Below are 12,489 nucleotides of genomic sequence, written 5' to 3'. Positions count from 1 at the left end.
AGCTCTCCACGGGGCAGGCCAGGCCCACCGTCTCCTACACCCGCACCCTTTCCACAGCACAGCGAGAGCCCCTCCCCCCACCAACACTGCCGCCCCTGGGTCAGAGGTCACTGCCGGGGACGGCCAGCTTCTTGTCTGGGAGGGAAACAGAGTTCCAGAGAGGCGGGGCAGCTCCGCAGGTCAGTGAGAGCCGCTGGCCCAGACCCCGGGCTGTGCGGGAGGCCTCACCCCATGGCGAAGCCACTGCCCGCATCCGACACCGTGTAGAAGTGGAAGTCTTTTTCTGATGCTGCTCCGGAAATTATCTAACCGCAAGGAACTTGTTTAACATGCAGCCGATTTCTCTGTCATACTCAAGAATCCTGGCGTGGTGAAAAAACCTCGCCTGCCGGCGGTTTCCATGGCCATGAAATTTTTATCAACACTAAATTTCACAATGAATGAGGTTTGATTGTGTCAACTGGCAGGTGTTCATTTCCATTCTGGTTTTTTTTTTAATACGGTAAAGCCAATAAATTTCCTTTCCAGTTATAACACATTTGGAGGGGATGCCGCTCAAAAGCCTGAGAGCCTTGACCCTGTGTCTCCTGGGCTGCTGTGACTGACAAAGGCTAGAGCCAGGGACTCACCCGGACCGATGCCACTTGCTGGTTGGGCGACACAAGTTCTGGGATGATCACTGCAAGCGTGGATAGGAAGGGGTCAGTGGGGTTGGGATCAGTGGGGTCAGTGCCCCCCAGTGCCCCCCTGGCGTAGTGCTGGTCACAAGCTTAGCTCACCCCCCAAAACTGCCCTTAGGCTCTCTGCCACCAGAGACCCCCATAACCACCACCCCTGAGTCATTAGTTAGCAGGTCAGCCATCCCCCGCTGTGTAGATGGGGAGACCGAGACCTAGCGAGGGAGGGCCTGGTCCGGGCTCAGATATGAGCAGGGGCAGAGCCCGGGTGAACACGCAAGTCTCCCCTCCTGTTGGAACCTCGGGAGAGGCAGGACTGCAGGCCTTCCTCCCTTTCCAAGGGCCCGCCTGGCGCCTGAGGAGGGTCCCATGGGGTCGCCCAGAGGAAGTCCGGTTGGGGGCAGGGGGAGGGTTGTTGCTTACCAAAAGTCTTATTCTCAGGCAGAAAATAGGGCATGTTGTCATTTATGTCCTTGATGGTGATGGGGAGGCTTCCTAGGAAACAAGGTTGGCTGGCTCTGGTCTCTGGGCAAAGGCCTCGCCCAGAAAGCCTGGGCCTCCACCAGCAGCCTCCCTCCCATGCCTCCCGCGCTTAGTCCCCTCCCCTGCTCCTGACCTGGGATGCCCACTCAGTCTCCTCCGGCCCTTGTGGGAGGGAGTCTCCTTCCCAGACTTCAGAGAGGGTAAGCAACTTATCTGAGGTCACACAGCCAGAGCCGTGGGCCAGGACCGAGCCTGACCCAGAGGTGTCTCACCCAGCCACAGGAGCATACTGACACTTACTAGCTGCATGAGCAGGTTATCACACCGCCTACTCTGTGCCTCAGTTTCCTCATCTGTAAGCTGGTATAGGGGTCGCCTGCCTCCTGGGTTGCATGGAAGTGGAAGGAAGGTACGCTTGCCCGGAGACTGGCACGGCTCTCGGCTGCAGTAAGGACTCACTGTCTGCTAAGTGTTTATATGGTTATTTTGCTCCTCGGGTCAAAGGTGAGACACACCTCACAAAGTGATAGCATTAATGAGGCGCTTGCTGTGTGCTGAGCACTGTGCTAAATGCTTGATCTGCAAGCCAACCTGCTCCCCAGATCCACCTGACGGATGGGGACAGCGAGGCTTGGGAAGGAGTCACCACTTTCCCAGTGGCACAGCTGGTGAGAGCTGGAGCCAGGATTTGAACCCAGGCCTCACAGGTTCCGGCCCAGGGTTCCTTCCCGTAGCCCCTGTGGTCAGCCTGCCAAGCCCTCCATGCCGGGCCACCTCACCGTTGTCGCTGTAGGCCTGGAAGCGGGGGTCCGTCATGAGGTCGTAGGCCCGCACAACCAGCGTGACCAGGTCGCAGGTCTCGTAGTCGATGGCCTCGCTCTGGTTGACGAGCACCGAGCCATTGGCCAGCACAGAGAACCAGCCGTGGCACAGGCTGCCCACGTCGGCCCCAGCCTTGGTGCAGACGACGGTCACTAGCTGCACCTCCAGCTGGGCACTGGTGTCCACATCATGGGCCACCACCTCGGCCACCAGGCCGTGCCGCGAGCAGTTCTCAGCCACGCGGATGCCCCGGAGCGAGGCTGGGTCCAGGGTGGGTGGCTCGTCGTTCACATCTTCCACACGCACGAAGACTGCTGCCGTGGCCTTGGCCCCCTGGGGATCCGGGTTCTCAGCAGTCACGATCAGGTTGAAGGAGGCCTGGGTCTCGTAGTCCAGGCTGACGTCAGAGGGCAGGCTGAGGCGGCCCTCGGCCTGCCCAGGCCCCAGCACCGAGCCCCGGAGCAGGAAGTTGTTGGCGCCACTCCCGGACAGGCTAAAGCTGATGCGGTTGTTGGCTTCTGTCTGGTCTGCGTCCCTGGCCTTTACCACGCCCACCAGCACGCCTGTGGGTGAGGGGCAGAGCTCGGGTGTGGGGGGACTCCTGGCCTGGCCCCCCCAAGCGTCCTTTGCTCTCACCTCCCGCAGGTGCTTCAGCCCACCCTGGGAGGAGTTGTACGCCACACTGGACCCCAGGCCCCTGCGCAGCCTGGCCCAGAAAGGACTTACCTGGGTCCCTCTCCCTCACCAAGAAGGTGTAGTCGGACTGGTTGAAGATGGGCAGATTGTCATTGATGTCCTGAAGACAGGGGCAGTTCTGAGTCCAGGGACCTCAGGAGCCCCCAGGGCTCAGCATCCTCAGAACCAGTCTGAGAAACCAACCCTTCCTCCAGACCGAGGCCAGACCGCGGTCTCAGACAGTGCCGCCCACTTGGCAGGTGAGGAAGTGGCCTTCGAGAGGATGGAACGGGCCCCAGTCTCACACCTGGGGCTCCGACGCCTGCGGCGGGACCCCCGAAGTTCGCTATACACGTTCAGGGCATCTCACCTCCTCCCCACCTCTCTGCCCGCAGCTCTGAGCTGTCTTAGACCCTGTGTTCCGGAAGGGTGGTTCCGAGCCCCCGTCTATGTCCCTGCCTGGCCCAGCTTGAGTCCCATCTCTCGGACTTCCCGTGCGGGCACCAATGCCACTGTGTTTCCACAGAGACCCTGCAGCCAAGCTTCCCCTCGTCCGCTCCTGCCCTCCGGGACCCCGTGACGCCAGGCACTTGTCCTCTGTGCTCCGGCGCACGCCAGGACGGAGACCTGGCACGGTCCCCACTCTTTTCTGTTTTCCCCTCTGCCCTGCCCACCCCCCCAGAGCGGTGCCGCTGTTGTCAGAGCACCCAGCCAGTGCTGCCTGCCGCTCTGCCCCTGCCCCTGGGGTGAGCTGGCGATGCCCTGGGCCTTTCCAGCCCGCCCCCCCAGGCGGCCCACAGGCACCTGCTTTAGCTTTCAGCATTTTCTACGGAACGGGACACTGCACATCTTTAGAAACAGAGCACCCTCCCCCGCCACCGGACGCCTTTTCTCCCGGTCATTTCTCAGAAACAGCGTGGCTGGCCCAGCGCATGTGGCCGCTGCCCTCTCGCGGCCTTCCTGACTCGGGGTGGAATGGGGCTGTAGTTGCTGGTCCCTGCTCACTCACAGGGCCGCGGGGAGGCCTAGCTCAAGGCCGGCAAGGACCTGTGTGCTCACGAAATGCGATGCTGCTTTCCTTCCTCCTTGTCTGCGGCTCACTCCCAAGGATCAGCAGGGGGCACACCCTGATTCAGCCTCTGCGTCTCCGTCTCCCCTGCGGGTCACCCTGCACCGTGCAGGGAAGCGGCCCTTCCCGACCCAATGGGCCACGGGCTCCCCGGCGCACTGCACAGCCCTAGTGGGCCCCATCCGCATCGTGGACACAGCAGAGACGCACTTTGTCACAATACTTTTGTAGAGGAAGGTGACTTGTGGGCTGAGAGCAGCCTTGGTACCAGACAGATGGGGTTCGAAACCCCATTCAGAGGCCCCAGGCAAGCTGCTCCACCTCTCTGTGCCTTGGTTTCTTGATCAGTGAAACAGTAATGACCGCGGCTTGCCCGCAGGGCCAGGTGCGCAGCAGACACTAGGAATGCTGGCTTTCACCTTGAATGGGGAGGGGAGGAGGGGTTCGGGTAGATGTATGGATGGTGCGTAGACCTAACGTTCACTGATGCCTTCCACAGGTCAGGCACTCTGCAAAACACTTTCCATCCTCTAACTCTCTTCACGTTATTTCCACCCCGTTTTCCAGACGAGGAACCCCAGGGCACAGAGAGGTCGAGCAAGGGACCAGAGCCATGCAGTCAGGGAGGTGATTCGCACCCATCGGCCTGTCTCTGGAACTCTCTTACCCACCATACTGCAAAGGGCAGAAATGGAACTCAGGCTGGGGGGGCGGGGGGGGGGTGCTTGCTGGCCACTGGCTTGGGAGCCCCCCAGTACAGAGCCCATCCTGACGGCCCACCCCGGCCAAGCTGGCCCTTACCTCCACCGTGATGGTGACGTTGACCTCGGTGCTGAGGACGGGCACGCCGTGGTCAGCCACACGCACCGTCAGCACGATTCGGCCCTCCAGGGCGGGGCTGATGGCCTCTCTGTCCAGAGGCCCCAGGTTTCGGAGTAGCCCCGTGTCCGGGCCCACCGAGAAGTTGCGGCTATAGGTGCTGGGCAGCAGGCTGAAGTGCAGGCGGCTGTTATCACTGCCCGGCTCGTCATCGTCCTGAGCCTGCACAGACCATCGGGGCTGGGCATCAGCCAGCGGGTGCTCCCGGCCCCCAAGAACACCCCTGCAGTTCTGTCTCCCCTCCTACGCTGGCCCCCGAGGGCAGCAACTGGGCCTGAAGCCGGTGGGAGGTGGGCCAATCTCTCAGCCTGTTTCCCACCTATGGGGGTGGTCAGAGCAACAGCTTGCAAGAGCTTCTGCGAGGGCCATTCATTGAGCCCACAAGCGTTTACTGTGTGCCCACAATGTGCCAGCCCTGTTTTAGGGATAGAGCCGGGGTCCAGACAGTCCCCTTGTGGAGCCGATATTCTAGTGGGGAGGGGTCAGAGGGTGGTGTATTGTAGACATTCAAAGTCTGACGGGTGTACGAGTGGAGCCCAACAAGACTGTGATTTTTCCCATGGTGACTGCGTGTGTCCCTGTGTGTGTGCTGGGGTCCTGAGCGCCTGCTTGGTTTGCCCTTGGGCGGTCCAGCACAAGAAACACCCCAGCCAGGTTCTTGCCTGCCACGGGGCCTTGGCACATGCTGTCCCTGCACCCTGAATGCCCTTCCCACCTCTTCTGCCTGACTCCAGGCCAGGTTGGCGCCTCCCCTGGGCCTCCGTGTTCCCTGCATTACCTTCCACATAGCACAGGTGACACCCTTGGGTGACTGTCCAGGGACAGAACTATGGTGGATTCATGTCAGGACACCTGGGGTCTCAGGACACCTGGTGTGTAGTAGGTGCTCAACAAATGTGGTTTTGAATCCCAAGCCTGGCTACTCTGACTGGGAACCAAGTCTGTCCCCTTGCCCCCTTCCCAGCCCCCCCTTCAGCTCTTTCCTTTCACTTCTGTTGGAATCTTGTTTATCAAATGCCTCCTGCGTAGGCAGCCAGAGCTGGTTTCTCCCAAAGCCTGACCCCTCTGTTCGCCCCCCAGCACTCTGAACTCAGGACGGCTACTTCACCAAGGGTTTTTGGGTCCTAGGAGCTCACAGACCAGGCTGAGGAGCTTCAAGGAGCGGGGGCGGGGCAAGGCCCAGGTCCCAGGGAAAGGAGGTCTGGCCTCTGGCCCCATGCTCCCTTTACTGGCCGTGCAACGACAGAAAAGCCTCTCAACCTCCCCGAGCCTCAGTTTTCTTCTGAGACTGGGGACCATGCCTGCATCGGCTTCACACGCCGGTCAGGAGGTCGGGGATGGGAGCCCACAGTCCCAGAGAGATGGGGGGGCTCCATGGCCACGGGATGACCTGTTCACCCGCTTCTCAGGAGACCCTGAAAGGTGACCTGGGGGACGCTTCCCTCCATTGTTTCTTTGGAACCAATAGTGGGCTTTACTCACAGACTTGGTGAACCCAGCCATTGCGCTCATGCCCTTTCTTGCCTTGGCCATTAGGAAGCTCAAAACTGAGTTTTTCAGCCCATTCCTGCCAATTGTGTGGCTTTGGGTTCTAGACCTACCTTTGTGCCCTTTAATAATACCATCGTTATTTTTTCTCTTTCTTCCATACTTTTATCTTACTTTTTAATATTGCATGTATTTATTTTAAGAGAGAAGGGAAGAGAGGGAGAAAGAAAGGGAGAGAAACATCGATGTGTGAGAGAAACATTGATCGGCTGCCCCTTGCCACTCCCCAGTTGGGGACCAGGCCTGCAACCCAGACCTGTGCCCTGACCAGGAATCGAACCGGCGACCTTTCGCTTTGGGAGACGATGCCCAACCCACTGAGCCACACCAGTCAGGGCTATCTTCCTCTTTATCTAAGCCACCCATATCCTTTTTGGGCTTGCTCTGTGCTAGGCTTTGTGCCAAGCACTTTACATACATTATCTCATTATTCCCCAATGACGTTGGGAGTAAGCAATTTGATTGCCTTCATTTTCTGGAGAGGAAATGGAGGCCCAGAGAGGCTGAGTGACTTTCTCAGGGCCACACAGCAAAGCCCCAATGCTGGCCCGGAGCCAACCTGACTACAGAGCCAGGCTTGGCTCCCTTCCCCCGTCCCACCCACCAGGTCCAGGCTGGCGTGTACCTGGATGGTCACGGAGACATTGCCGCTCTCCTCCTGGACGAAGATGTTGTAGGAGCCGATGACCACCGGCTTGTTGTCATTGATGTCCAGCAGTTCGATCCTCAGCGTGGTAGAGGACGACAGGCCCCCGCCATCGGTGGCCTGCATGGTGAGGAAGTACACGGCCTGCTTCTCCCGGTCCAGCAGCTCGCTGTTTCTCACCGTCACCGCCCCTGAGTCTGGGTCCACCGCAAAGATGCCCACCCTGTGCAGGGAGCCCAGATGGGGCAGAGAGGAAGACAGGATGCTTCAAACTGAAGTTTGAAGTTCAGCGAAGCAACAAAAAGTATCGTGCCACCTCCCGTCAAAGAGCTGCAGCCTGCTCACACTGCAGAGAACATTGCTCGTCCTTTATCTGAGATTGCTCTGTGCGCCCACCCCGGGCCTTACTCACCCGGTCCCTGGGAGCAGGCTGTAGGTGATACGGCCCCCCTCGCCCGTGTCAGGGTCAGAAGCCTGTGAGGCAGAGACAGACCGTGGCACACCCTTCGCAACTGCCCGCTGCACAGTCGCTGGGGCCGGGCTGGTCTGCTTCTTGGCACAGAGGGAGAAGCCCCGACACAGATTCACGCTAGATACCCCCCCACACAAACATGCCCATACACACTCACACGCTCACACCTGCTGAGACCCAAGGCCAGCAGACGATACGGAGGCCCGGGCAGGGCCACAGTCCCCAGTCAGCCCCTCCCAGCGGAACCCAGCCGGGCCCAACCCCGTCCATAACTCACGTGGATGTCGCTGGCCACCACTGTGCCGACAGCACTGTGCTCGAAGACACTGAGGTTGTACTGGCTGTGAGCGAACGTGGGCCTGTGGTCATTGATGTCCCTGAGGTGGATGGTCACCGAGGCCACAGACAAGTCCCCACTGATGGAGTCGGTGGCCACAACCTGAGGACAAGGAAGGGGGCAGTGGCCTTGGGACCAGAGTGCCCCATAGCCCACACTCCCTGGGCCCCTGGGCACCCCGCACCTGCACCACCATCACTGTCTTCTCCTCGTAGTCCACCAGCGCCGGAGACCTCACCAGCACCTGCACGTCTGTGGAGCCCGACGCCTTCCCGGGGGAGACGCTGAAGGCTGCCTCGTCGGGGCCCGTCAGGGACAGCAGGAAGGTGCCGTTGCTGCCCTGTGGAGGTGGGCTGTGTAGTCTAGAGACCCCACCCACTGCAATATACCCGCTCCTACACACACCTTTGCCCAAGTTCCCAGCCTCAGGTTCCTGCCTTAGGAAACCCTGCCCACTGAGGTCCAAGAAAGGGGGACTCTCAGAAAACTGAGGCACGGGGGCTCTCAGAGACTGGGCTGGTCACGAGTCCCTGCAAATGGGGGCTCATCAGACTTCTCTCCCTGGCTGGTATGGCTCAGTGGACTGAGCACTGGCCTGTGAATCAAAAGGACACCAGTTCAATTCCCGGTCAGGGCACACGCCTGGGTTGCAGGCCGGGTCTCCAGCTTGGGGCTTGTGAGAGGCAACCGATCTACTATGTATCTCTTGCACATCAGTGTTTCTCTCCTTCTCTTTCCACCTCCCTTCCCCTCTCTCTAAAAATAAATACATACAATCTTAAGAAGAAGAAGAAGAAGAAGAAGAAGAAGAAGAAGAAGAAGAAGAAGAAGAAGAAGAAGAAGAAGAAAAAGGGGAGGAGGAGGAGGAGGAGGAAGAGGAGGAAGAGGAAGAAGAAGAAGAAGAAGACCTTCTCTAGGGTTCCATGGGCCCCAGGTCCGGGCTGCAGAGGCCCGACACACACATCCCACTCCCATGAAGCATTGCGATGAGCCTTCCTTTGCAGGCACCACTCACGCTGGTCCACCACCCACCCCAGCACCAGCACCTCCAGCACCCGGCGTCACCCCATTACCCACACCCCCTCCACTCCACTGAGCGACAACAACCAACTCAACACACCCAGTTACCACCACCACCATCACTCTCCCCTCCACATCTTGTACCAACTCAATACCCCCAAATACAGCCAATAGCTGGTCATCTTTCAGCACCATCCAAGTCACCCACCACCCAGCATCCCCCTCCCCGCACCTTAACACTCACTCAGGCCACTCTGGGCTCCACACTGCCACATCCCCCATCCCCCAATATCCAGTCCTCTCCCAACACCCCTCAACTTCACCAGCTCCCACCATCTCCCTCCCCTCAACACCACCAAAGGCTGCATTCCACCCAATATTACCAGCTGCCAGTACCAACCTCCATTCATCCCCCTTTCTGTTCACCACCAGCTCCCCCTCACACAAGACCACCCACCAGTGAACACCCCTCAACATTCCCAAAGAGCACCCCACTCATGATTGGCACCACTGCCACACTCCGCTCACCCATGCCTCGCACAGAGGACCCTCCCTCCCCCAGCCGTCTCCCAGCACCCCCCTGCCGTGCCCTCTCCAGGGGGTGCGCCTGCCTTGTCTGGGTCGTAGGCCGCCATGGTGAGGCCGTCGATGGGGATGCGGGTGGAGGAGTGCTCGTCCACAGAGCCGGTGAAGCTGACTTGGGCCTCTTGGGGGGTGAAGGTGCAGGTCGGGAGACTGCAGTTGAAAAACTCCGGTTTGTGGTCATTGACGTCCGTGACCCTCAGCGTGACCCATATGCTCACCTTGGCTTCCTGCCCATAGATGTTGGGGTGCACCTCCGTGGCCTGACAGCGGGGCAGAGACCAGAGGGCAGAGGTCAGAGATCCAGTGCTCAGAGAGAGCTGAGATCCAAGGTCAGAGCTTAGAGGTGGGGGCGGGATGGGGGCGGCAAGAGCCTCACTCACCGTGACCTGCACCTGCACCTCCTCGTCCTCCTCCAGCAGCTGCTCCCGGTCCAGGGCGCCGCTGACACTGATCACCCCGTCTGGCCCGATGTCAAACCAGCCCGGCCTAGTGGAGTCTGGCAAGAGGCGGCAGGAGCAGCTGCTTGCAGCAGCTCTGACAGAGCCCCTGCCCCTTCCGCACCCCATCCGGCCACCCTTGTTCTCACTGGAGATGATGTAGGTCACGTCGTCATTGATGCCTCTGTCCCTGTCCACAGCCTCCACCTTCAGCACAGGGGTTCCCTGGGAGGAGGCATGGTCAGCGGCCCAGGCCTCTCCCCCACCTCCTCTCCACCTTGACCTCCCACCCTGGTTCCCTGCACACCTGGGGTGCGTCCTCAGCCACAGAGGCTGAGTAGAACTCCCTGACAAACTGGGGGTCCAGGTCCGGCTGGTCGACCACAGAGATGGACAGGAAGACAGGGGAGGAGCACTGGATGACGAAGCTGTTGTTGTACATGCCGCCCAGGTCCTGCGGGGAGGCAGCCACCGTGAGGGAGGGCTGCGGTCCCTGCCCAGCCCCCAGCTGTGCCTGCGCCCCCACCCCCACTCACACAGGCTTTCAGTTTCAGCTGGTAGAAGGCACTCTTGTTGTTGTAGCTGAGGCTGCCGTTGAGAATGATAGAGCCACTGGACAGGATCCTGAAGAGGTACTTGCTGTCCCCCGTGCTTGGGATGACCTGGGGCAGGGCACAGGCAGGCCAGACTCCCGACGGCCCTGCCCTGGCACCTGCTCTGAGAGACCTGTGGTCGAACCTCACCAGGGCGCTTAACCTCCCCAAGCCTCAGTTTCCCCGGGGAAGTGGGCTCAGTGGGTTGAAAGGAGGGTCAAACGCGCTAAGTTCTGTGACAAGAAGGTAGTGGGTGCTCACAGAGGGAGCTACAGCTAGCAGATCTGTCTTCATGAGAACTGGGGTCACACCTTTATGGTCTGAGAGACCTTGGACAAGAGCCTGGACCTCTCTGGGCCTTGATTTCCTCCACCAGGCGGTGTGGCACGGACTCGGAAAAGGCCCAGACAGTGCCCAGCACAAGAGGGTGGGGAGAAGGGTCCTGTTCCACCACAGGTACCTCCTTATGCCTCTGGGCCCATGAAGGAGGCGGGGGTTGGGGGAGGCCCAGCCCTCCAGGTCCCTGCCGGTTGTGCGGGGAGACGCTGCCCCCTGGTGGCCAGGAGGGGAGGCGGGGCCCACACCGCACTCACCTCCTCTATGGAGTACTGCACCATACCCGCAGACCCCGTGTCTTTGTCCGTGGCCAGCACCGAGAACACCGGCGAGCCGATCGGCAGAGTCTGCAACAAGGGACTTGTCACCTATGAGTGCCAATCCATCTCCTCCATGCCTGAGTGCGTCACACCCCCACCCTGGGCTTCTGTGTTCCCAGCGGTCCCTCCGTCCACACGGCAGCAAAGAGATCCTCAGACATCACGAACCAGACTACAGCGCCCTTCTGCTACAAACACAGGGGTTCCCCACACCTCTCAGAGTACGACCCACTTTGCCCTGTGGACCCCGACTGCCCACCTTTCTGACCTCGCCGCCCCTCCCTCTCCACCCTCCATCCACACTGGCTTCCTGGCTTCCCCATCTCAGAGCCTTTGCACCTGCTGTTCCCCTGCCTGGAACATCCTTTTCTGGAGCATCCTGAAGCCAGCTTCTTTGTGCCATGTAGGTCTCTGCTCAGATGTCACTTACTCAGAGAAGCACGTCCCCCGTCACCTCCTCTAACTTTGCCCTGTTTTATGAGCTCCGTGGAGCTTCACACCGTTGGCAATAATGCTGTTTATTTAATGTGTCCTTGACTAGTGTCTGCTCTGGACTAGAATGTGAGGTGCTGAGGGTGGGCTACGGGGGCTGTCTTGTTCACCAGATGTCCGCAGCATGGTGGACAGCGCCTGGCGCGTAGTAGGGCTCCATCAGAGCCTCATGTCTGACATTGTGTGGAGACCTAACCTCATGGATCTTCAAAGCTATTTGGTGATGAAGGCTCGGGAGTGGCATTGTTTGCTGCTCAGGGCCTGCTGGGGAACCTCTCCCCACCCACGAAGTTCAAGTGAGACTGCCTTCCTTCACTACAGGGGGAGGCCCTTGATGCAGACCTAGCCAATCAGAGCATTCCATATCCACGTGACTCCAAATGGGCCAATGAGAGTCAGCCCTGGGGTTTTGGCTGGGACCACTGAGAAAGAGACAGTCTGCACTGAAGTTGCAAAGCTGGCAGGAAGCAGGCCTGGAGCTGCTGGGAACACTTTCGTCACCACAAGCGAGAACTGCCCACCTACCCCAGGATGGAGGCAAGAGGAGAAGCAGAGCCGAGAGGTGGAGAGAAATCTCCTCTTGATGGTGTGGTTTGAATAACCTGGACCCAGCCATGCCTGAATCTAGATACACCTCTAAATTTTTCTGATACATAAGAAAATCAATTCTTTTTTTCCTTTTCTAACTGAAAGAATTCCAAAGCCATCTGCTTGGTTCCAAATGTTGCTCTACCTTTGGTTCATGGGGTTACATCCCCGGGGCTGGGCACCTGCAGCTGCTCCTTGTAGCAGGTGCTTTCTCCGACCCCAACCCCCTGCTGCCTAGGTCTGGCCCCTCCCACTCTGAGAAGAGCCTCTAGGACACCTGTCCCTCCCCCATACACCTGTGAAGGCAGGTGTTACCTCACTGATGGCGGTGGAGAAATCGGTGTTCTGGAAAACAGGTGCGTTGTCGTTTCTGTCCTCCACAATCACCTGCAAGTCCTTCTGCACCTGTGGGGAGAAAGCCCCCTGAGCCCAGAGAAGGTGGGCTCCTGAGAAATCAAGGTGAGGAGCATCAGGGCAGGACAGCAAGCGGACACGGCTTCTCAGGTAAAC

At 59.5% G+C, this 12,489-nt stretch overlaps 1 protein-coding gene across 1 annotated transcript in view; it reads right to left on the bottom strand.

The window, feature by feature from the left end:
- CDHR2 (cadherin related family member 2) overlaps window positions 1-12,489 on the bottom strand; it is a 34,546-nt gene that overhangs the window by 6,184 nt on the left and 15,873 nt on the right. The window contains exons 6-21 of the mRNA XM_053912537.2: window positions 12,295-12,384; window positions 10,837-10,926; window positions 10,187-10,312; window positions 9,958-10,104; window positions 9,800-9,875; window positions 9,594-9,709; window positions 9,240-9,473; window positions 7,793-7,948; window positions 7,549-7,710; window positions 7,212-7,273; window positions 6,779-7,022; window positions 4,528-4,767; window positions 2,709-2,778; window positions 1,940-2,545; window positions 1,101-1,172; window positions 630-679 (exon numbers count right to left, since the gene is read on the bottom strand). Of these exons, the coding sequence (XP_053768512.1) occupies window positions 630-679; window positions 1,101-1,172; window positions 1,940-2,545; window positions 2,709-2,778; window positions 4,528-4,767; window positions 6,779-7,022; window positions 7,212-7,273; window positions 7,549-7,710; window positions 7,793-7,948; window positions 9,240-9,473; window positions 9,594-9,709; window positions 9,800-9,875; window positions 9,958-10,104; window positions 10,187-10,312; window positions 10,837-10,926; window positions 12,295-12,384 (2,541 nt within the window). The remainder of the gene's footprint in view (window positions 1-629; window positions 680-1,100; window positions 1,173-1,939; window positions 2,546-2,708; window positions 2,779-4,527; window positions 4,768-6,778; window positions 7,023-7,211; window positions 7,274-7,548; window positions 7,711-7,792; window positions 7,949-9,239; window positions 9,474-9,593; window positions 9,710-9,799; window positions 9,876-9,957; window positions 10,105-10,186; window positions 10,313-10,836; window positions 10,927-12,294; window positions 12,385-12,489) is intronic.

The sequence above is a fragment of the Desmodus rotundus genome, chromosome 10, assembly GCF_022682495.2.
Source record: "Desmodus rotundus isolate HL8 chromosome 10, HLdesRot8A.1, whole genome shotgun sequence".
NCBI lineage: Eukaryota > Metazoa > Chordata > Mammalia > Chiroptera > Phyllostomidae > Desmodus > Desmodus rotundus.
This window is presented reverse-complemented; position numbering and strand designations above follow the sequence as displayed.